Source organism: Baudoinia panamericana, assembly GCF_000338955.1.
Source record: "Baudoinia panamericana UAMH 10762 unplaced genomic scaffold BAUCOscaffold_1, whole genome shotgun sequence".
NCBI lineage: Eukaryota > Fungi > Ascomycota > Dothideomycetes > Mycosphaerellales > Teratosphaeriaceae > Baudoinia > Baudoinia panamericana.
Genome location: NW_006911257.1, coordinates 732,468 through 754,187, shown reverse-complemented (window position 1 = coordinate 754,187; position 21,720 = coordinate 732,468). Strand labels below are relative to the sequence as shown.

Here is a 21,720-nt window from a genome sequence, read left to right as displayed (position 1 = left end):
ATACGGCGCAATCTCACCGTTCTTAGGACCACGCCTCCCTCTATGCCCACGTGCGGGCCTGAACGGGCGAAGAAGCTCCGCCTCCGCCTCAAACTCGGCTAGCCCTTCCAGCTTGGATGATCTCGCCTGTATGCGGATCGTCTGCTCGTAATACCGGCCAACCTACCCCGTCTGCCTTAGCAAGCGTCAATTCCAGCTTAGTGCCCATGATCTTGAAACTGCTCTTGTCTGGCACTATCGTGCCGAATGTGCTCAGATTCGTTTTATACTGTTTATGATCGCTCGTATGCAGATCCAGCTCCACCGTCCTGTCATCCGCGAATACCACGCGTGACCTGTCTTTCTCGATCTTCTTCAAATACAGCGACGCTATAACAGTGCTGGCTGTCTGGTAGAAGTCGTTCCGCACTTCGTTTACCAGCTCCTCTGCGTTCGGATCTTTCTTCGCTCCGACAAACAAATGCCGCTTTTTGGTCGTGCAGCCGGGTATTTTCATGAATTCGTCAAATTCCAGCACGCGCCGCTTACAGCACGTCCATCCTTTGCTGCCTTCATGGAACAGTGCTCGGCCCGGATGATGCACGCAGTCCTCGCCCTCTCTACTCTGCCCTGCCTTGTAAGATGCTCCGCAGGCTTTCCGCTTGCAGGCCGCACCTTCTGGAACGGGGAGGTCTGGATCGTCGTCCTCTTCCACATCTGGTGGTGCGGGTGAAGGTGTCGGCCGCGCTGGTTGGGCGGCGACCGGATTCCGCGCTATCGCCGGCGGCAAGCTATCTTGGTTTTCCTTTTGTGCTTTGATCTTGGCTTCAATATCCTCGTTGCTGGGCTGTGGTTCTGGTGTGGGTGTGTCATCGACAGTGCTGTGCTTGCCGGTTGTGCAGGGTGGGATGTTCATGAACTCATCGAAAGTGAGAACGCGAGGCTTGCAGCATTTCCAGCCTGTCACAGTAAGTACGTGGTTACGAGGCCAGAGCCGACTGACGGTGAAGCGAACCAACCTTTTTGGCCCTCGTGGAAGACGGGCGGTCCAGCTATCGAACCTGTCAGCGATGGTTGGTGTTATTTGTTCACTGCTGCTGAATACGTACGGTGATAGCTACATGGCTCGTCTGAATCTGTGAACGCCTTTCCACATCCTTTATGTACACACTTTGTCGCCATCTCTGGTGAAGTGAGAAGTAATAACTGAAGACATCCAAACGCTCACATTCAATCAGCAACTACTTCGTAGGCGGGCGGTGAGATGACCCCCGGCAGAATTCCTGTGCCAAGATTTCGAATGCAGGAAAGTTCCATCTTCTGCAGATCGTCGTTGATGAGAGCGTCAGATGCAGTCATGGCAGCAGAACGGCCGCAGAAACGTAGACGGCTGTCGCCGCCAGATGATAATGATGCCAGCGACTTAGACTCGTCTCTAGCTGGCCAAGATGCTAGCGGCGATGGCGACAGTCTGTTTGAATCGAGTCGCATACCGACCGATACAGTCTCTCGCATCGCCAAAAAGCGCGAAGGTCTTGCGGCGACAGATCAATCGTCTAAGCCGGAGGAGGTATTGCCCAACTCAATCACGGCTTCCATGGATCCTGAGCACACCACTTTCGCTAGGCTAGGACTGGACCCATGGCTCATTGCTTCCTTGTCGCACATGGCTATCAAGCACCCTACCCGAATTCAGAGCGCCAGTATACCTCAAATACTCGCCGGCCGAGACTGTATTGGCGGCAGTCGGACGGGTTCTGGAAAGACTGTAGCCTTTGCTATACCAATTCTGCAGCAGTGGGCTCGAGATCCTTCCGGTATTTATGCGGTCGTACTTACCCCAACGCGAGAGCTGGCGCTGCAAATTTACGAACAGATCGCCGCTGTTGGAGCTAGGCAAGGTGTCAAAGTGTGTCTTGTGACTGGTGGCGCGGATATGAGAGCCCAGGCGTTGGAGCTGGAAAAGCGGCCTCATATAGTCGTTGCTACGCCTGGACGACTTGCCCATCACGTGGAAACATCTGGCGATGATACTGTGCGCGGCTTACGAAAGACGAGGTACGTTGTTCTTGACGAAGCCGATCGACTTCTGGCTACTGGCAAAGGCTCGATGCTACCGGACGTGGAGATCTGCCTTTCTGCCTTGCCACCGAGCAGCAGGAGGCAGACTTGCCTCTTCACGGCAACAGTAACACCGGAGGTACGTGCTCTGAAGCAGATGCCACGCCCTCCAGATAAGCCGCCGCTCTTCATCTGCGAAGTGGACACCGAAGATCTGGCCATTCCACCCACGCTCAGGCAGACCTATCAACTTGTCAATGTAGTACACAAGGAGAAGTATCTGCATGTTTTACTTCTCACCCCGTTGAACATCGACAAGTCAATTATTATCTTCTGCAATCGCACCTCCACCGCAAACCTTCTAGAGTACCTTCTACGCTTGCTTGACCACCGAGTCACTTCCCTACACTCTGGTCTACATCACGAACAGCGCACCTCGAACCTCGCCCGCTTCCGCGCCCGCGCAGCACGTATTCTCGTAGCCACGGACGTTGCCGCTCGTGGACTTGACATTCCTGACGTCGGTTTAGTCATCAATTACGACTTACCGCGCAATCCGGACGACTACATTCATCGTGTCGGTCGAACAGCTCGTGCCGGGCGTGAAGGAACAAGCATCAGCATGGTCGGACAGCGCGACGTGGACCTTGTGCATGCGATCGAAGCCCGAGTAGGACGAGAAATGGAGGAGTATCAGGAGGAACGGGTAAGTGTCGAGGGCAGGGTGATCAGAGAGGCGCTGAATGTTGTTGGCGACAAGAAAAGGGAGGCTATGTTAGCCATTGAGGAGGGAAGGGATGTTACTGGCAAGCGTGTTAGGAAGATGGAGAGTGCGACAAAGCGGAAGTAGGTAGCCTCGAATTGAGAACTGTGCCTCCACCCGCACGCATACTCGCACATGGCGTCCTAGCTATCAGCGAATGCTGCGTTATGGTAATTTGGTGCCATCGACTATTGAAGTCACTGCACGTTTGTGGACTTTCCGAGGGGCAAGACACGGAGGGGAAGGCACAATCACACGGTCATGGCGACTCGGGTATCACTGCATTTAGCGATCACGTCCCGTGTGTTAACGGTGATGCATGGGATAGACGTTGCAAGCTCCGCATGCGGTAAACGCTGTAGCCCACATCGAGCCTAGCTGGATCTCTCTGGCTGCAAGTGCACGTTGTGTTGTATCGCAGGATGCACAAACTGCTCGAAACAGACGGGAAGTGCTTGTTGTTCACTTACCACGAACGGCCATTGCATAGGCTCAAATTTTGACTTCTGATAGCGTCCTGATACTGAAGGCCAATTGTGACTGACAACGGGTGAGGTGATTCATCTCTCAGCTGTGTCGGTGATGCAAGACCGAAGAGCTAAGACGGTGACGGGCCGTAATCTTGACGATGCGTTATGCAAGAGTAAACGTCGTCGAGGCTTGCTTGACGGGCTGGTGGTGGATTGCGATTGCTGTGCAGGGCAACCTTGACAGCTACCGGTCGCTATGCGTGCCAGTGTCAGTTACTGGCGCTTACTGTTGCAACCAATGGATGAGGTAGCTCGCGATGCTTCTGCAAAGGTCATCACTATATGCTTTGCGCACCCAAGTTGCAGATGGCTGATGGGAATGGAAGGCAAGGAGCGAAAGTGAGCCATCAAGGGCGGAGCAGTCCGTGCGCTAGTTCGCGTTCAATTTACGCGTCGAACCGCGTCGACTTCCTTGCGACCATCGAGCAGCAAGCGTAGCAATCTTCTGCACTATGAGGCTGCATCATGGTCACGAAAGTGCTTTGCGTGGCCGAGAAACCCTCTATAGCTAGAGCAGTAGCGAACCACCTCAGTGGCGGCCAAATCAATAGCGTGAGTGGCTTCTCAGAGAATACGGTAAGTGATCGAGGTGGGCCATAGCTAACCATCCTTCCCAAGCGCAACGTACAAGGTAATCAATATGTGAAGAACTATGAATTTCACTGCAACCTTGCCGCATGGGGCGCGTGCAGTGTCACAATGACCTCCGTTCTTGGCCATCTCCTCAGCCATGACTTTGAGGACCGCTATCGCAAATGGAACTCCTGCGAGCCGTCAGCGTTGTTCGAAGCTCGGATCGAGACGTATGTCGAAGACGACAAAAAGGCTGTGGCCGGCAACATCGAGCGTCAAGCCCGCTACGCGCAGTATCTGTACATCTGGACCGACTGTGACCGTGAAGGAGAGCATATCGGGACAGAAATCAGACAGGTCGCTACTCACGGTAATCAAGCCTTGAGACAGCCCGGTAAGACGGTCCGGGCGCGATTCTCTAACGTCGAGCGAGCGCACATTCTCAATGCTGCCAGTAACCCGGTGGCGCTGGACGAGGCCCAAGCCAATGCAGTAATGTCGCGTATTGAATTGGATCTTCGTATTGGTGCTACTTTCACTCGCAACCTTACACTCAGCATCCAGCCAATGCTACAAGGACGCTTTGGCGCTGAGGAGCGCCAGGTAATAAGCTACGGCAGCTGTCAATTTCCCACACTCGGATTTGTGGTCGAGCGGTATTTGCGCGTTCGCAACTTCGTCCCAGAGACTTTCTGGACGATCAAGGTCATGCATGAGAAGCATGGCATCAAGGTCAACTTCCGCTGGGCTCGCGACCACCTCTTTGACCGCGTGGCTGTTATCGTTCTCTTCGAGCGCTGTCTCACTGCGCGTGTCGCAAGGGTGACGGGAGTGCAAACGAAGCCTGCAAGTAAGTGGAAGCCGTTGCCCCTGACTACTGTCGAGCTGCAGAAGTGCGGTAGTAGGTTTTTGCGAATGGATAGCCACCGAGTCATGCAGGTTGCGGAAGGACTTTATCAGAAGGGATGGATTAGCTATCCACGTACAGAAACCGATCAGTTTGATCGTGGCATGGATCTTCGCGCGCTTGTTCAGAAGCAGACGCAGGGTGGTGCTTGGGCACAATTCGCGCAGGCCTTGGTCAATGGTGGCTTCTCTCAACCACGTCAAGGCCGCAATAACGACAAAGCGCATCCACCGATTCACCCTGTCAACTTCGTCCTTCCCACCCAGCTCAGTGCCGAAGAACAGCGCGTCCACGAATTCGTGGTCCGCCGCTTCTTAGCCTGCTGCAGCCAAGACGCAAGAGGCTCGAAGACGGAAATCAGCATCTTATACGGCCCGGAAACGTTCCATACGGGTGGCTTAGCCGTCCTTGAGCGCAACTACCTCGATGTGTATCCGTATGATAGGTGGACCAGCAGCCAAGAGCTTCCCGAGTTTAGGGAAGGTGAAACTTTTGAGCCGACCGAGGCGATGATGCGCGATGGTCAGACATCTCCGCCAGGGTATTTGACCGAGCCGGAGCTGATTGCACTGATGGATGTCAACGGTATTGGCACCGATGCTACAATGGCTGAGCATATCAAAAAGATCAAGGACCGCCAGTACGTGGAGACCAGGCCACGAGGCCGACGTCAGCGTGAGGATGACGATGATGGCGAGCAGTCTGATGGTGAAATGCCGGATGAAGCAGCTGCTGCAGCAGGTCGTGGAAGAGGCAGGGCCCGTGGACGGGGTGCTAGAGGCGGGGCAAATGCTCGCGGCGGTGCAACGGCGGGTGTTCAAGAGTTCATCCCAACCACGCTCGGCGTGGCCCTTGTTGAAGGGTACGAGAACATGGGCTTCGAGACGAGCTTAACCAAGCCTTTCTTGCGCAAGGAGGTTCGTTTTCTGCGCTGAGTATTGCCCTTCGCGTCTTCTTCCACTGACGTATCGCAGATGGAGCTGAAGATGAAAGCAATCTGTGAAAGCCGCAAGACAAAAGCAGACGTCATCCATGAGACGATCGAACAGTATCGCGATGTGTATGTCCGTACACAACTGCGGCTGGACGCCCTGCGTGCGGTGAGAGATAACGATTGACCATGCTGTCGTGTCTTCGCTAACCCGCACACAGGCCGTTCGAAAGTACGTTTTCGGTGAGAACGGCTGAAAATCTTGCCAGTTTTCCGTTGATGGCTCAGCCACTGGCAGCCTGCTTAGCCTTGCTGCGCTCGCTTGGTGCGAAGATATCCGGCAACATCCACCATGTAAGAAGCGGGACCTGCAGGTTGAAGGATGTCTCGTACGTGCTACCAACGAGAACGTCACGCTGCAGAAAAGCGCGAGCCAGACCGCACCAAAGCTTCTTCTGTGTATCGCCGCGCTTGTCGAACCACTTCTCGGCGAAGTGCAAAGGGGCGCCGCAGGAAAGAATTCCGGCAAAGCTATGATCTGGCAGACACAGAAATGGAACGCTCATACAGAGATTGTTCGCCACTTCTTCAACGCCCGCCGTAAGCACTGCATCTTGGTCCTTCGGTCTCACGATCGGATACGGATGTAAACGGGCCACATCCGCAATGGCCTCTCGCACGCTAAGCAAGTTCACCCAGACATAGATATGGCTCGTCGCGCTTAGCAGCGAAGGAAATTTCAAGGCTTTGGGAAACACACTGGCGAGCTCGCCTATCCGGTCGAAGAAGGACGGAAAGCTCTCGGTGTCCGCGAGCTGGTATGGCGTCACATCACTAGTCGAGTCTCGATAGAAGTCTAACAGCCAATTGAGCAGCTGTCGCTCATGGTCCGTCAGTGCGGTCAAGAGGTCAATCACATCATGTTCGGGATGGCGCTTCGACGCACAGAGCTTGTCTGCCCTTTCCAGTAGCTCGCAGATGTGCAAGCAAATGTTCGTTAATCTGACAGCCGGCTTTTTGCTTGGACGGGCATGCTTCAGCCACGTCAGCGTGGTGAAGAATGTCCGCTTTCTGAGCAGTAAGCCGTAAATCACCTAGGACAGCTCACTTTATTAGTCTCGAGTCCCGACTGCATCGCAAAGCAAGAGCAGGTGTTACGTACGACAACCTGCTGTAGGTTATGCGCTACGGCTTGGGAAAATGGCGAGTTGAGATGCTTTGCGCCGCGCTGCGCAAACATGGTGCAAAGTCCAGGTATGTGACTCATCCACGCCGAGCCTTCGTGAGAAACTACACGATAGACCTGACATGCTGGATCAGTGTCAAAGCTTGGGTAAGAGAAATATTGCCAGTTGCTCACTTCGCACTGTGCCATTGTATAGGCGGCACCCAAGACCCCATCGTCGCTTGCTGCGCCCGGCTTCTCGATCTCTTCGCTGAGACATCGCAGCGCAGCGAGATGCCTCGTACGACCTTCGTTGAGAAGCCTGTCGTCACAATGCCGCGTACCAAGGTGCAATAAGACCAGGGCATCTCGCGATGCGTTCATTGCACGGCTACGTGGCGCCATCCAGTGATAGACTCGCATATACTGGGCTTGGGATTTGACAAGGTGCGAACACCAATATGAGCCTACAAAAGCCTCCTGTAGATCTCGGATTTGACGACCTGGTGGCGTCCTAGGCACGCTGCCGAGGTCAAACATGGTTCGCCAGAAGATGGCTGCATCTCGGCTGCGATATTTGGATGTGCGAAGGCTATGCTGAACGAGCTCTATGCCTGATCTTTTACAGACTGAATTGGCAGTAGCTATTCGCTCGTCCACGGTTGTCGTTGACGGTGTTGCTGTCTCACATGCTGAGTCCGTGGTTTCGGCATCGAGGTTGCTGACCTCCATGCTCTACTTGTACCGTCGCTCGATCAGACCACATGCAGCGAGCATTCACCCTTCTTGATGTGCTTTTTCGCACTAGGAGTATGTATGCTTACGCCACTCATGCTTGCCCACGCAAAGAGAACATCAAAGTCACAGGTGAAGTCGCTAGTGCGGATATTGCATCACTCACCGCTATACTTCGCCGAGTGCAGCATTGCGACAGCGACATGCATATGTGTATCTGCCGGTGAATGAGTTCGATGAGACCGCGATCTGTGGCTCCATGTATCAAAAATAGTGCAGTGCCCCATAGGGCTGCATCGGCCGAAAGATTGCTTGCATTTGAGCCGCAGCGACCTGGCGGGGAGGGGTGAACTTGACTCCAGACACTCAGGGAAAATTGATGCAAGAAGAACAGCCGAGCGTTAGCTTGCTGACTGCGCATGCAAGACATCTTCGGCACCCACTTCGGCTGCTACATGATCTGCGCTCTACGACTGCATAACGCCTCGCTAAACCCAGACAGACATCGGAGAGACTACAGCCTAACCCTACCGTCTTCACTCTGTCCGCCAAACCATCGGCTAAGGCCTCCACCGCCTGCAGCGTTGCTCTGGTCGCTTTGCATCCATCGTGGCGTCTTGAACGAGAGGTTGCGCATCCACTCTGGCCGCTCGGCCGTGTCAATGGTATTGCGCACGCGCTCTGCAAAGTCCTGGTAGAAGTACCTTGGACTGTCATCCTCTGGCTCGGCCTGATTCGTAATCTGGTTGAATTGTCTGTTCGCTTCTCGGCTATCGGCTGGGGTGGAAGCCGGAGCATGACTGGAGAGTATGGGTAACAAAGGCTCTCTCTGCGGAGCACGCCCGCGTTGTATGGCATCATGAGTGCTGCCTGCCGTATCACGCTCGAGATCAAGGGACGCGTTCGTGCGGTTCGTAAGCCCTACATTGAATATGCTGGTGCCCCGGGATTGCGACTCTCGCTCAATAAGCGCGCGTCCTTCTCTCCAACCGCCTGTCCCGAAGCCAGTGGGGTTATCTTCGCTCTCATCTTCGAGCACGCCGAAGCCGACAATGTTCTTCATGCGCCCGTACACGTTAAACAAGCTTGCCAGTACCGGCAACAACAAAAAGCACGGAAAGAAGGCGCTGAACCCCGAGCCGAGCGGCGTCAGGTTGATGAGCTTGCCAAGGAACTGGTAAAACGCAGTTTCCTGGTACACAGTCGGTGGGAGCATCGTGATGAAGTTGTAGGAGAGCGGCACTGTTAGCTTGGCGACTTGCAGACTATACCAGCATGCACTCTCCGCATACGTTTGCCGTTTGACCAGCGCGCGGTTGCCCCAGACCTTGACATCGGAGATGGCGTACAGAGCGCAGGTATCCATGAACAATAGCCAGGCTGCTGCTATCACCTGACCGGCAAAGCCGACCTTGCTGCCCTCAGAGTTAAGGTGATGAACGACAGTTATGCCAACGATGGAGACACGTGGTGCGAATGAACTGACCACTTCGGAAAAGATTAGCATAATGCTTGCCGCAGCGAAGACTGCCGCAGCTGCAACGCGGACCATCGGGATGATATTCATATGGAGATAGAAGCGCATTGTCGGCGTGAGGACCGTCAAGCGGCCGAGGAAGCTGCGCTGACCAGGTGCCACCTGCCCAAAGTCTAATTTCTTCGATGTTGCTGCATCTAGGATAGTTTGCGCATCTTGTGCTTGCTGGCAGAGAGAACTCCACTCGCCGACAAAGCGCGCCTTCATGTGTTTTGCCCGCTTGAGCTTACGAGTCAGATCTGCCAGATACCGTTCGGTCACGACAGCCGGTATTTGCGCGTTCGTCGCTCGGACTGCTGCAGCAGCTCCAGGTCTGGCATCCGGAGCAGCCGTCGTGTCCGCAAGCTCATCGATCCATTCCTGCAAGTCTCTGCCAGTACCGTACTTGCGCTGCTTCAGCTGCGCAACGGTGTTCTCGAGCTCCTCCAAGTCGTCTGTAGCCTCGTCAAGCTTCTCTTTCGTCTTGGGCGCCTGAGCCTGCAACCTGCGAAGTCTTGTGCTCACGCTGGCATTTCTGTACAACCTTCGCGGTAGGGCCACTAGACCATGGCCCATTAACCCAATTGCTAAGATTAGACCCCAAGCGTATGCTAGGGCAATTATCATGCCCTTGATGCTTGCAGCATGAAAGCCATTCTCCCATATGAAGTACACCAAGCCTGCCATGCCCACGCCGAGTCCTATTGCCTGATACCTTGCATTGACTCGCAAAGAGTAGATCATGCGGCTGCGAAAGTCACGGAAACCGGAGTCCACATACTCACCGAGTAGAGGGAGGATGAACCAAGTAAGGCAGAACGTTAGCCAGTACGTGATGCGCCACGTGACCAGAACGACTCTATCCGGTAGCCAGACACCCCGAGTTGGTTCCTCGTCTGATGTAGTGGCGGAGGCAAGATCTATTGGTACCAGCAGAATGATGCTACATGGCAGAGCAAGCGCCAGAAATACTGGCACGAGTAAGTACGCCGGCGTCGTCCGGAGAGGAAGATAGTACCGCAACAGCAGTAAGACCAGCAAGGATATAACCAGTAAAGAGACGATGGCGAAGATGTCCGATCCAACTGACGAAGATACAGCCATCGTGCACAGTGCTCGGTCACTCGCGGCTTCAGAACGTCGACCCTATGTCATACTCGCACGTTGCTCCGAGGACACGTTGTAGAAGTGCCTGGGGTCCTCTGCGATTTGGTGTTGATTGTCGTGTGGTAGAAAGGCTGCCGTCGCTGAACAGTCGCGTGTGCACCTAACAGATGACGCTGCCTGCACATCGGATGTCGGCAAGCACCGCTAAATACACCCCTGCAATGATTAATATCCAGCAGCCTGCCAGACGCCAGACGACAATCCCACCTCTCAGACACAACGGTGCAGTGCAAGAGGCTACCTTCCTTCCAGCCATCGCAAGCGAGAGCACTATCGCTATAGTATGCGGCACTTGCCACCTACAACGGGTGGTTGTCCAGAGGCTCTAGGTGGGTTCGTTGAACCGGTAGTTAATCGGCGACGGCGGCGCTACAGCTCCAATTATGGTTGCCTGAAGTAACATGAGGATTCTTTGAGACATAAGTTAGATTGTTCTTTTCCCGGCACCCTTTATTCATGCCTTGTTTTGACTTCGCCGATCCTAGCATAGCTCTGAGTGCTGATGCAGCTCTCGCATTTGTTCAGCGCGCCGCCGAGACGGTAGCAGTGCGAGATCCGGCTTTGCTCACTTCGCAACTACTAGGCCGTTTCCCCTGAATTTCAACATGCAGAACGACACGGAGACAAGACTCGCCGGCGCGAAAGAGTGCGACAGTAATGCGCGCAGCCTTCCATTCACCAGCTTGAACGACAATGCTAAGGCAACTATCCTATTGATTCACGGTGCCTTCGGCGATCGCCACGGATGGGACAAAGTCACGCCTTCTCTAATCGACTACCATCTCCTACTTCCTGATCTTCCGGGGCACGGCGAAGCGGCTCATCTCGCCTTCAGCAATCCGTTGTCCGCAAAACTTCTCTCGGAACTCATCCATCGTCATGCGAAAGGACGCAGAGCGAATGTTATTGGTTTCAGCCTGGGCTTACATGTTGCTGTCGAGCTAGCGACTCTCTACCCTGAGGTCGTCAACGAAATTTTCATATCCGGCCTCAAGATGATGCCCGTCTCACTGGCGAAGGGTATTGGACCATACGCTCTCTTAGCGAACAGCTACCTCGAAGACATAACACCTCAATGGCTCATCAGTTGGCTCATGGACCAGCCACCAGACGTCGACGTACACAATCGCCCGCGACACAGAAAGACGGTCGCTCATTGTCGGGCCATCTTGGAGGTCATCACCACGGCTGACAAGGGCGGACAGTGGCCTGGACCATGGCCTGCCCGGACGTGCATCATCTGCGCTGGAAAGTCTGGCATCCTACCCACAGCGGACCATCCGCACGATGCGGTCAAGCTGAGAGACATTGGGCGCAAGCGCAATGCAGAGGACGTTGCATTCACACATCCCTTGATGAGGCACCCATGGTGCGAACAGGACCCGAAACTGTTCGCTGACGCTGCAAGGAGCTGGTTCGAACACCAGCCATTGCCGATTGGTTTCGTAGAGCTTTGAGTATCTACAGCCAAGAATAATGACAACGAAACTTTGTCAACATGATGCTTCGGGTAGCCAGCCTGCGCCACGCTAATGAGAAAACTCTGTTGCCATGACAGTGACATTTCGTGCTCATCCTGCTTTCTGCTTCTTTCCACCGCTCCCCTTCCCCTCCGCCTCTGCCACGACTTCGTTGCCCCGCTTCTCCATCTCCGCCTCGTCCCACCCCTTCCCAAATAGCTTTGGGATGAACCTTCCTACTCGTTCTTGATAGACCTTGTACTGTGGATACTTGCCACTGCTAGTCCCTTCTGTAATAGGCGTGCTACCCGCAAAGATCAGAAGGTAGCTTAGCACACCGAAGCCTGTCCAATTATACAGAGTTCCGCTGCTGTAGCAACCCCACGCGTAAAGTGTGAGCCAGATAGATTGCTCGGAAGCAAAGTTAGGGTGTCTAGAGTAGCGCCAAAGGCCGGTGGTGTTAAAGCCACGCTCCATTTGCGCGCGGGTCCAACCTGATGGGACCCTAGCAGTCTCCTGGTAGCTATGTTTTGCGGCGTGGTAATCCCATTGCTGCTGATCTGCGAGCCATGTCATGCCGACCAGCGACAGCAGCATGCCGGTGAAGGCCATGTCAACAGGAGTGAGTGCAGGTGAGAGGCGGGACGTCAGCAAGAGAATGTATGTTGGGTTTGTCACGGACCAGAGCAGCACGCTTTGCAGAGAGCTCGTAAACACGACGTTGAGCGCGAGGAAGGCAGGCCTTCCGATGCGATCCCTAATCAGCTTCCAGCGGTAGTCCTCGCTCCCGGCCTGGTAGCCTCCTCTCCGCCAGTAGTTGAACGTTAACCTCGTGGTCCAGCATAGACTGAACAGCAGCACAGCATTGACTTTCTGTGTTGGGACACCGGCCAATCGCGCCCACAGTGCGTAATGGATGTGGTAAAGGGTGGGCAGAACACCCCAAACGCGGTCCACTTGACTATAGTTCCCAGTTACCTCCGACATGCCGAAGAAGACCGGGAATAGGGCGATGGAGAAGGCAAGTCCAGAGATGATTGGATTGGTTGAAGTATAGACCTGCTGCAGTGCTCCCAAATTCGGTATGGAAGCCAGAATGTCGCGTGGAAATGCTGTAAGCTGCGGAAGATATGGAGCGAATGTCTTGCTGTAAGTGGCGCAGTCACGGAACGTTCTGATGAGTGGCATTGCCATGCTTCCACTCAGCGGGATAAGCATGTTGTCGGAGTGTCTTCTGTTTGCGCGTCGACTCCGTGACAAGACGCAATCATGCAGTCGAGGCGAGCTTTGAACGATATTGATATTCGTAAATACACTGCGTCATTGGACGGCTGCTTCCGTCAGGCGAGAATATTGCCGATGACCCCTGGACGAGAACGAGCTAAGATATACAGAGACTACGCTACACCTTCGAGCCGTTAGCACGTCAAGCAGAAGACTATGATAGATTTCCAGTATCGGCCGCCGGAGGCCATTCAATGATCTCTCACAGAGCAAGCAGGACATATTACCGATACCGTCTCTCATCTCTGACATTGTGGCGGGCATACTCGATCGGGCAGAGGCAGCGTCTTGAAGCACAGGACGGGAATGCAAGCATGGCGACCAAACGCCTTTCGGCACAGCTACCGAGACTTCCACATCAAGCAGAAATGCTTTTCGCAGCGTAGACATGCGCATACGACCGCCAAAGACGAAGATGGCGAGTCTGGCGTCCTCACTTTACCTGATGGACGACACCTTGGCTGTGTAACTTATGGCGCAGAAAAAGGTCACCCCATCTTCTACCTTCATGGCTATCCCGGCTCACGTCTCGGCGCTAGTGTCTGGCACGACACTGCTCGCAGCATGGGCGTGAGCATCTTCTCCATGGACCGACCTGGCATAGGCCTCAGTGATCCGCAACCGAACCGGAGCTTCCTCTCTCACGCCCACGACATCAAGGTGCTAGCGAAGTACCTAGGCTACGAAAAGTACCATGTCATCGGGACGTCGGGAGGCGGACCCTATGCTCTCGCGTGCGCCCACTCTCATTCCCCGTCGCATCTACTTAGCACCACCATAATCTCCGGGGTCGGTCAGGCCGGTGTAGGCACGCACGCAATGTCACGCGGCAGTCGCCTAGGCTTCTGGGCTCTTGAGAATGCCCCTTGGGCCATCCGCGTCATGGGCGAACTGTGGAAGTGGCTCGTCGAGAATCCTCGACTAACCGACGATCGCATCTTGAACTTCATGCGGCATCGTCAGAAACAACTCGTCGTACCGCAGGCCGACCGAGACGTCTTCGCAGACGAAGCCATGATGCGCATGCTGCTCGCATCCTGGCGGCAGCACTTCCGGCAAGGCACCGATGCGTTTTTGCAGGACGGCAGACTGTACACGCAACCCATGGGTTTTGACGTGGCACAGATTCGCGGTCCGGTCAGACTTTGGTATGGCAAGCTAGATGTAAATGTACCTGCGGTCATTGGCGAGGATTACGAGCGGATTCTGAAGTCCGCCGGTGGCGATGTGAAATTGCATTTGGAGCACGAAACGCATCTCAGCCTAGGAATGAATTGCCGAAGGCGAGTCCTCGAAGACTTGCTATTATTTGCATAGCTGCATGTGCGCGGTTAGCGAGGCGTTCGGGTAAAAGTTGGTAGAGCACTCTGCTTCCTGTTATGTATGTATTGAATGTATACCGGATTATGCAACCAATGGTGCGTCGCAGAGCGCGAGAAGAGCTCACTTCGAGCTATAGCCAAGTTGTTCCTTATAGTCCCTCTCACCCAAATGCCGACATGTAAACCAACGCCTCCACGAAAGCCATGCCCGTACGCCTCATGATATACCTTACGCCACCTAGCATGGACCACCATCAAAGCGTACCCCTCTCGGCGCCGTAACCTGGCCCCCTGCGATCCAACATAAATCGTTCATATTGCATAATCACATAACAGCACACCCTCCACTCCGCGCCCTCCTCCTGCGCCCGCCACCCACACCCACCCCGGTCCCCGCACCAAGCGGACCGTTGGCAGGGCCGACCCCATCGTCCGCCTCATCCGCATGCATCATCTGCGCCTCCCTTGCTCTTCTCCTCCGTCTCCTGCTTCCCGCCCCAGCAGCACCGGCCTCCTCCTGCGCAATCATGAACTCGGCCCATTTGCGCTCGAGCCGTCTGGCGGCGGCGAAGTCGCCTCGTAAGACGCGCTTGGTGTGCTCTTCGACCGTGGGTTGGTAGGTGTAGAAACACTTGAGCTGGATGATCTCGGATGGGAACGAGGAGGTACGGGTTATGTGGATGCGTGGAGGACTGTCTGGACGCGGCTCAGGTAGAGGCAGTGCTAATTGTTCGGATGAAATTGTTGGGGTAACCGCTTTCGATGCGGTGTTGTTTGGTTTGGGAAGAGGCGGGAGCTCGGTCGTGTGCGTCGTCACGAAGACTTCGGCGTTGCGGGACAACACTTCTCTTACGCCGGTCCATGTGACGTTCTGGCAATCGTAAGCCACCAGTCTCAAGCCGGTGGGTGGCTTGTACTCGCTCGCCGCTTTTCCCTGGATGAGCGTTCGAGGCGCTCGCTGACGGATCATGGCTGCCGCTTCGGTCAAGACAAGATCGGAAATGCGCGTATTGTCCATCTCTAGATTTCTCAGGTTTGTACAAGTCTTCAATAGTGGAATCATGCCGCTATCGCCCATGTTCTCGCAATACGAGATACTCAGATGGCGCAGTCGCTTGGCACAAGGCGCGCTCGCGAGGCACTGCAGAACGGCATTCGTCAAACCCTCATGCTCCTCCAGGTCAAGATGAGAGAGAAGTGGTGTAGTCGGCAGCAGTTCGGTCAGTGTTGCGTCGAAGATTCCCGGCACCTTTGAAAGCTGTAACCCCTCAAGCTCCGGTACGTTGCCGACCAAACTCCTTAAGCCCGTATCACTGATGCCACGACATCTCGTAAGATCTAAATGCTTCAATCTCCGAGGCTGCACGACGGGGCGGCCACTGAGGTAATCCACCTCGCTGTCGTTTCCCTCAATGAGCACCGCCAGCGACTCATCGGTCAGCGTGTCGCAGTTCATCATTATGAGCCTCTCAAGGGCGTTACACTCGAACAACAGCTGCATGACTTCAAGATCATCCCAACCTCTAACTTCACCCGCTCTAAGATCCTTTAGGTTCGGGCAAGCTTCGATAACCTTCTTTAGACCCCGGGTATCGATATTGTTACACCAGGAAACGTTCAGGTGCTCCAGCTTCGGACAGTTCGTGGCAAGGATCTTCATGGCGGAGTTGGTTGCACCCGCGAGGCCAGACACGTTGATGTGCACTAGCCTGCTGTTAGACCACAAAAAGTTGTGAATTGATGTACGGTCAATACGACAGCCCTCAAGCGAGATGTTCTCAAGGTTGGTGCAGGCATCTGACAAGCCCTTAGCGTGCCACCGCTCCCTCAGCTGCACGCAACCGCGAAGATTCAGGTCGCGCACAAAGGGCCCAGCAGAGGTTATTACCTTAACAAGAGCATCTGCTGGGATGTCTTGGTAGAAGTCTGCCGTGTCCAGGATGGCCCAGAGTTGCCCGTCAAAGCACATCTTGTGCCAGGCTTTCGAGACAACCGAACAGCGGATGACCTCTCGAGGCTGCAGGTAGGTCAGAACCTCCATCTTGAGCTCTGAAGGTAGATCACGCCAGAAGTTCAGATCACCACGGGTATGAACAGGCTTGGATACAGGACGAGAGAAGTAGTCTTCGTCGACCTTAGTAATTCCCGACGACAGACCAGACTTCGTTGTTGATCTAAGGTCAGCTGGCATGCCAGCTGACGTCTTGCCGTCCGCAAGCGAAAGATAGCGCAGCCGGGCACGCTCGTCAATGAAGGGTGCCTGTGCGCCAGGAGTAGTGACAGCTGAAGTCGGTGCGGTTGAGTAGCCGAGTGCCAGCTCCTGCGTAAGCGATGACCCCAGAGCTGGCGTATTCAAGGATTGCGCCGACTGCAACGAGATGCAGGAGATCGAGGCCTTTCCATTGCCGCTGTAGGTCCGCGACCGTGATGATCCGAGCCGGTTCACCGACTGACTAGATGAGATGCGCTGCAGACCGGCCAGCAGCCTCTGCCTACCCTTGAGCTTTGGCGGAGGCTGCTCATTGTAGGGTTGCGGGATCAGAGTGATGCTCTGAGGCGATTCAACTGGCGTATGGGTTTCAACCACCGACTCCACCGAGCTGCTAGCCATTCCGTCTCGATTGCTCTTGCTGTCTAGTCGACACTTGCTCCTTGCTCGGAAGACTCAGTGTTCTTAAGCAAAGATTGCGAGGCGATACAGCCAGGCTCGCAGCCTGCTGAAGATGCTTTAGTAATAAGACGAACGCGATATGCGAATGATCAGCGCAGCGGCAGGTGGTGTTGTCACCAATCGACCAGCGGGGTCAGCTGGGCGTCGGCCGTGCTCCCTCGGCGCGAGTAATCACATACAAGGTGCAGGATTGGGATTCCCGGATTACTCGTATGCGGTCAGGAAGTCAATCCTCAACTCGTTGATGTTGCCGTCGATCCTGTCGGCAACGGGAGAAGGAAGATATGTCGGATGGGCGGCCGACTGTCTTGAGTCGAGCGGCGCGCGATACAACCCACCCGCTATCAGCTCGGAGTCTGTGCGTATCGGTATGGTGGGGTTGGGTTTGGTGGAGTAGATTGCGAATGTCGTGGATGTTTGGCTCAAGGACGCTTGCAACGATGCTTTCCTAAAATTTACATGGAGCTAAAGAGAAGTGAGTACTACGTGTGAAGAAAGACGAAGACACTATCAATTCAGTCGCTTCCCTCTCCTCTCCATCTTCGGCTGCAGCAGCTCGGCGCGCCGTAAGCTCAGTACCTAGAATGGCTAGGCTCGAACACGCGTGGTATGCAGGGTTCAGTAGGCCTACCGAGGCTTATCCTGCACGGCTGAAGTCCGTCGGCGCTCTGGACTCGGAAGCACGCGAGCAGCAAGACAACCATATTCGACAGATGTTGGAACTGCCTTATACCACATCGAATCTGCACCGTAGCAAAGCTCGAAAGGCTTGTTGGAGTTGCCTGGTTCCAACCTGCGACTTCTCCCTCCCCCGATCAACGACCGGCCTAGTGAGTTTCAGTCGGCTCGTCTAACCATCATCGACGGAAGTGCCGTCTGACCTCCCAGCCCGTTCGACGCGGGGTACATCCGCAATCGCATGCTGTTCATTTCTCGGCCAGATCCAGATCTCGTTCCGCTGCAGACTTGCGAATCCGGTAAAGCCGCTGCCGAAACGCTCGTAGACTGGTATGGCCACGTGCTCCCGGGTAAAGCCAACTGTACCGGCAGTTCTACGAACTTGCCCTCTTTCCGAGCGGTGTCCTGGGCAGAGTGCAGCGCATATGCTGTGCAAAAGCTCGCCAGTTGTCACCGTGGCTTATTTCAGCGAGGACTGGACATTATCGTTTCGAAGATAGCAGGGAACGGCCGTCAGGAGCAATGTCATGTTAGGTCACAAACAATGCGACCATCTGCTGCTGACTTAACCGTAGTGGCCAGTTCGGCGCTCAGACTCCGGACCTTCTCCAGCACCCACTGCGCATCTGGCTCCGAGGCTTGTAGTTTCCTCGCCGCGAAACTTTCGATCTTCGTAGGGAACACCTCAAGCCTTCTTAGCTTCAACGATTCTCCATCTGCGGTCTCATGGACGATGACTCTCCAAATGCCGCTCAAGTCATTCCGATAGTCGGCCACGAGGGCGTAGTCGTCAACGAAGTCACCACAGCCGTATATGATCAGCTTACTGTTATACTTCTCAACACCCTGGACGTGGTGAGATGAGTGACCGTGGACTATGTCAATGCCACATTCATCGATAAGGAAGTGAGCCAAATCTTGAATCCGTGAGTCCGGCTGCCAGGCGTAATTCGGACCCCAGTGCACTGAGAACACCTTCAAGGCGGCCTTAGCAGAGACCGGACCTGTGATCAAGGCTTTCAATCTTTCCTTCGTTCGTTTCGTATAATCAATGAGGTGAAAGGAGTCCACCTCCGCCCAATCACTTGGATGATCGGCAGCCGCAAAAACATGCACTTCATATTCGCGCTTGCTGCCGCTGAGCATCAGCACCGCCGGTCTTGTAGCTTCCTCACTAGTCTCTCCAGCACCTGCAAAAGCCAATCCCGCCTTCTTCACCGTACGTACTGTCTCCCAAAGGCCTGGCTCACAGAAGTCAAGGGTGTGATTGTTCGCAAGAGTGGCATAGTGTATCCTGGCTGCCTGTAGCGTGGCAATATTGGCTGGGTGCATGCGGTAATTGAACACTTTGTTCGGCCATTTGGTGGGATGAGTGGTCACGGCCGTCTCCAGGTTGATGAGGTTCAAGTCAGCTTCATGCAGAAGCGGGAGAGTATTGCCCCATGGGGACTCTAGTCCATAATCAGAGAGTCCGACACGAGAACTGACAAGTGAGCGTACTATGCGTGCTTCTTCCGGCTCGTGGACATGATGTACGAACAGTTGATCAATAAGTCGACCTAGCATAACATCGCCCAGGAAGTTCAGCGTAAACGCTTGGTCGGCCATGGTGAGGGAGCGATGGAGCAACAGGGTTCGAATAGGATGATAGCTTGGTCAATACATGTAGCCATATCTAGACATGCTTGGCGTCCGGGATGAGTAGAGCTTCACGTGCTGAGACTTGTTTTCGCAGCGCTCCTGGTCAGGACGCACTACACGGTGCTATACCGTGAAAGAACGTTTTGCCATCTTCCGGGCCTGTTGTTCCCTCAAGACGGCCATTACTCGGATGCACTCCCTATTGATAGTCGTATGCACGAGAGTGTCCGTGCGCAGCCACATCACTTGGAAGAAACCTACACGACATATTCCGTGTTGGGATGTTTACTTCGAACGTACTTTCACTCGCACCCAGTAGCGCTTATCGAGTACCCACCAAAGTTCATCTTGTGAGTCAAACACCTGCTTCCACAGCCAGCCATGTTTGTCGACATCAGCTGCGTGCTTCAAGATGTATCTATCAGAAAACTCAGTGGAAGAACAAGATTGTACGACAGCGCCAACAAAGTGATTCTGCAGCACACCCTCTTAGCCACCACTCGACTACGCAGACCTTAGCTAAAAGCCAGAGGTGAAGCTCAACCTTGTGCAGAACATCTACAACACAGTCGACCAGGTGTTCACGTGTTCCTGGTGGGCCGCTCAACCGCCAGATCATTGTTCCGCCACACATCTTTCTTCTAATTCAGGACAGTAAGCATCGAGCAACAATTTCTATCAGCTCTCGTCGCATTTTCATTCCTAAACCACTTATTGGGAGCAAACATCACAATAGATCTCAAACCCCTGGTTACACGGTCGACACGTCAGCTCAGGCCAATCTCTCCACGCAGTATCGTCCACAAACCAAATCTTTTCCAGGCGTGTTAGTGCAGTTGCCACCGATGAGCGGAAGCTGCTGCTGCACTGCCCACAGCGCCGTCGTGAACGAGTGATCGAACACGATGGGGGCGCCTGGTGCCTGGCTATGGTATAGCTGAACGATGTCTTCACCAAGACCGTCAGCGACCGTAATGCTAGCGACCAAATGAGATCTCGTGCTCACCTTTGAATCTCAGTGTGAGATCTTCACGGTTCGATCCACGCACGCCGTACCCGATACCGGTAATGTCCCATGCAGTATCGTTCAGCCTGCCGTCAAGGACACTGATGTCGACTTCCGGGCCCATTAGGACGACTAAGCGAAGCTGCAGTCAGGAAGACCGCTCTCACGACACAAAACGTAATGCGATACCGCTCACCTCGCGTGTTGTATCCATGACTGATCAAATCAGCAGCATCAGCTCTCAGACCAGCGTTTACTGCGCTGCCGTTGAAGCCTTGGGCCTCGACCAGCGGGTGATATGGTGGGAGGCCACTATTGTCCGCTCTTCATTAATACCTATATGTAAGGCATCTTTAATGGATGCAGGTCGGCATACGTGAAGATGAGATTTACACTTCCGCAAGTGGGAGCACCAATCGGATAAGGCCCAGCGCCGAGGTCGTGGTGAGTAAATGTGCTAACAGGGGCGGCTGATGTACAGCACCGGAGAAGCAGGAACGAAAAGACTGCTGCCACGTTCAACATCATGTCGTTTCTCGAGTGTGCTGCTAAGTCGCCAAACGATAGGGTTGTGCTCGGTCGAGGAAGAGAGTGACACAGTTTTTCGATTCGCTCAGTACGGTAGTGGATCGTTGTGAGACGGATAATTGAGGCCTTGCTGCGCATCCCTTTTACATATACGCTTGAGTTGCTTGGGTCATGCTGTGCCTACCACGGTCTTTCGGTATCGTTTCGGGAACCATTCTGTCATTACGGAAGCGGAAGGATTGTTCCAAACGGAATCGCGGTTGAACTTGAAACAAGGCGTCCGCATTCTCACCGAGAAGAATATCGGGGATATCGACTTGGTACTGAACACTCAGCACCCGTCGGGTCATTAGTTGGTCGACCGCTCTCGGTACCGAGACGTAAGGCACTAAGCCCGAATGGGTATAACGGGTGCAAAGCGTAGGTAAAGTCGGACGAAGCACCCTGCGATCTAGGGCGCTACGTTTGCATGCCAAGGCTAGGCCCAGGGGTTCCCACTCTCGGTACGCCACAAAGGTATAGTTCAGTAAGCGACCGTAAGCAAAGATGTGGTAGCTTGGAGGCACGCTCACATGACCGTCGACCCACAGCGCGGCGCTAGGCGCGCTCTGAACAGCCGCTAGCGTACCAGGAGGCCGTCGTTCGGTGACTGGACGATACAAACAAGTGACACCGTGGCGCTGTGGCGCCGGTAATGCCCCTACATCTTCCCGAGATGGCGCCGCCCGCACTGACTGGAGTGTCGATGGCGACTTCGATACTGAAAAGATTACTGGCCGTCGATTTGGAGACGACGATACTAT

General features: G+C 54.4%; 12 protein-coding genes across 12 annotated transcripts; 5 read left to right on the top strand and 7 right to left on the bottom strand.

Annotated features, from left to right (window-relative positions):
• Positions 1-88: 88 nt before the first annotated feature.
• Positions 89-1,161, bottom strand: BAUCODRAFT_61337 (uncharacterized protein; the record flags this gene model as incomplete). Its single annotated transcript, XM_007673692.1, is given in 3 exon segments — positions 89-977; positions 995-1,031; positions 1,089-1,161. 3 exon segments carry the CDS (start codon positions 1,159-1,161, stop codon positions 89-91), a joined length of 999 nt encoding a protein of 332 aa, XP_007671882.1.
• A 155-nt stretch (positions 1,162-1,316) lies between these two features.
• On the top strand, positions 1,317-3,142 carry BAUCODRAFT_29056 (uncharacterized protein). The gene has a single exon (XM_007673691.1). It carries the CDS (start codon positions 1,337-1,339, stop codon positions 2,888-2,890), a length of 1,554 nt encoding a protein of 517 aa, XP_007671881.1. The 5' UTR covers positions 1,317-1,336; the 3' UTR covers positions 2,891-3,142.
• A 284-nt stretch (positions 3,143-3,426) lies between these two features.
• BAUCODRAFT_180299 (uncharacterized protein) lies at positions 3,427-3,626 on the top strand. The gene has a single exon (XM_007673690.1). The coding sequence runs from the start codon at positions 3,432-3,434 to the stop codon at positions 3,582-3,584; it is 153 nt and encodes a 50-aa protein (XP_007671880.1). The 5' UTR covers positions 3,427-3,431; the 3' UTR covers positions 3,585-3,626.
• Positions 3,627-3,798: 172 nt separating this feature from the next.
• BAUCODRAFT_60941 (uncharacterized protein) lies at positions 3,799-6,001 on the top strand (the record flags this gene model as incomplete). The annotated part of the gene is made up of 4 exons (XM_007673689.1): positions 3,799-3,885; positions 3,952-5,730; positions 5,788-5,913; positions 5,966-6,001. 4 exons carry the CDS (start codon positions 3,799-3,801, stop codon positions 5,999-6,001), a joined length of 2,028 nt encoding a protein of 675 aa, XP_007671879.1.
• A 571-nt stretch (positions 6,002-6,572) lies between these two features.
• Positions 6,573-7,899, bottom strand: BAUCODRAFT_180222 (uncharacterized protein). The gene is made up of 2 exons (XM_007673688.1): positions 7,105-7,899; positions 6,573-7,047 (listed from the first exon to the last, which is right to left on the bottom strand). Exons 1-2 carry the CDS (start codon positions 7,639-7,641, stop codon positions 6,835-6,837), a joined length of 750 nt encoding a protein of 249 aa, XP_007671878.1. The 5' UTR covers positions 7,642-7,899; the 3' UTR covers positions 6,573-6,834.
• Positions 7,900-8,158: 259 nt separating this feature from the next.
• BAUCODRAFT_61175 (uncharacterized protein) lies at positions 8,159-10,264 on the bottom strand (the record flags this gene model as incomplete). Its single annotated transcript, XM_007673687.1, has 2 exons — positions 8,159-8,471; positions 8,544-10,264. 2 exons carry the CDS (start codon positions 10,262-10,264, stop codon positions 8,159-8,161), a joined length of 2,034 nt encoding a protein of 677 aa, XP_007671877.1.
• A 483-nt stretch (positions 10,265-10,747) lies between these two features.
• On the top strand, positions 10,748-11,841 carry BAUCODRAFT_180153 (uncharacterized protein). The gene has a single exon (XM_007673686.1). It carries the CDS (start codon positions 10,933-10,935, stop codon positions 11,782-11,784), a length of 852 nt encoding a protein of 283 aa, XP_007671876.1. The 5' UTR covers positions 10,748-10,932; the 3' UTR covers positions 11,785-11,841.
• Positions 11,842-11,898: 57 nt separating this feature from the next.
• BAUCODRAFT_61027 (uncharacterized protein) lies at positions 11,899-12,981 on the bottom strand (the record flags this gene model as incomplete). Its single annotated transcript, XM_007673685.1, has 1 exon — positions 11,899-12,981. The coding sequence occupies one exon, from the start codon at positions 12,979-12,981 to the stop codon at positions 11,899-11,901; it is 1,083 nt and encodes a 360-aa protein (XP_007671875.1).
• A 504-nt stretch (positions 12,982-13,485) lies between these two features.
• Positions 13,486-14,379, top strand: BAUCODRAFT_57151 (uncharacterized protein; the record flags this gene model as incomplete). Its single annotated transcript, XM_007673684.1, has 1 exon — positions 13,486-14,379. A coding segment is annotated over one exon (894 nt), but the record flags the coding sequence as incomplete, so codon positions are not given.
• A 339-nt stretch (positions 14,380-14,718) lies between these two features.
• Positions 14,719-17,004, bottom strand: BAUCODRAFT_62331 (uncharacterized protein; the record flags this gene model as incomplete). Its single annotated transcript, XM_007673683.1, has 2 exons — positions 14,719-15,099; positions 15,211-17,004. The coding sequence occupies 2 exons, from the start codon at positions 17,002-17,004 to the stop codon at positions 14,719-14,721; spliced, it is 2,175 nt and encodes a 724-aa protein (XP_007671873.1).
• A 1,088-nt stretch (positions 17,005-18,092) lies between these two features.
• BAUCODRAFT_180239 (uncharacterized protein) lies at positions 18,093-19,461 on the bottom strand. The gene is made up of 2 exons (XM_007673682.1): positions 19,243-19,461; positions 18,093-19,191 (listed from the first exon to the last, which is right to left on the bottom strand). The coding sequence occupies exons 1-2, from the start codon at positions 19,348-19,350 to the stop codon at positions 18,268-18,270; spliced, it is 1,032 nt and encodes a 343-aa protein (XP_007671872.1). The 5' UTR covers positions 19,351-19,461; the 3' UTR covers positions 18,093-18,267.
• Positions 19,462-19,867: 406 nt separating this feature from the next.
• Positions 19,868-21,258, bottom strand: BAUCODRAFT_135482 (uncharacterized protein). The gene is made up of 5 exons (XM_007673681.1): positions 20,766-21,258; positions 20,586-20,701; positions 20,390-20,521; positions 20,192-20,331; positions 19,868-20,130 (listed from the first exon to the last, which is right to left on the bottom strand). The coding sequence occupies exons 1-5, from the start codon at positions 21,053-21,055 to the stop codon at positions 20,095-20,097; spliced, it is 714 nt and encodes a 237-aa protein (XP_007671871.1). The 5' UTR covers positions 21,056-21,258; the 3' UTR covers positions 19,868-20,094.
• Positions 21,259-21,720: the final 462 nt, after the last annotated feature.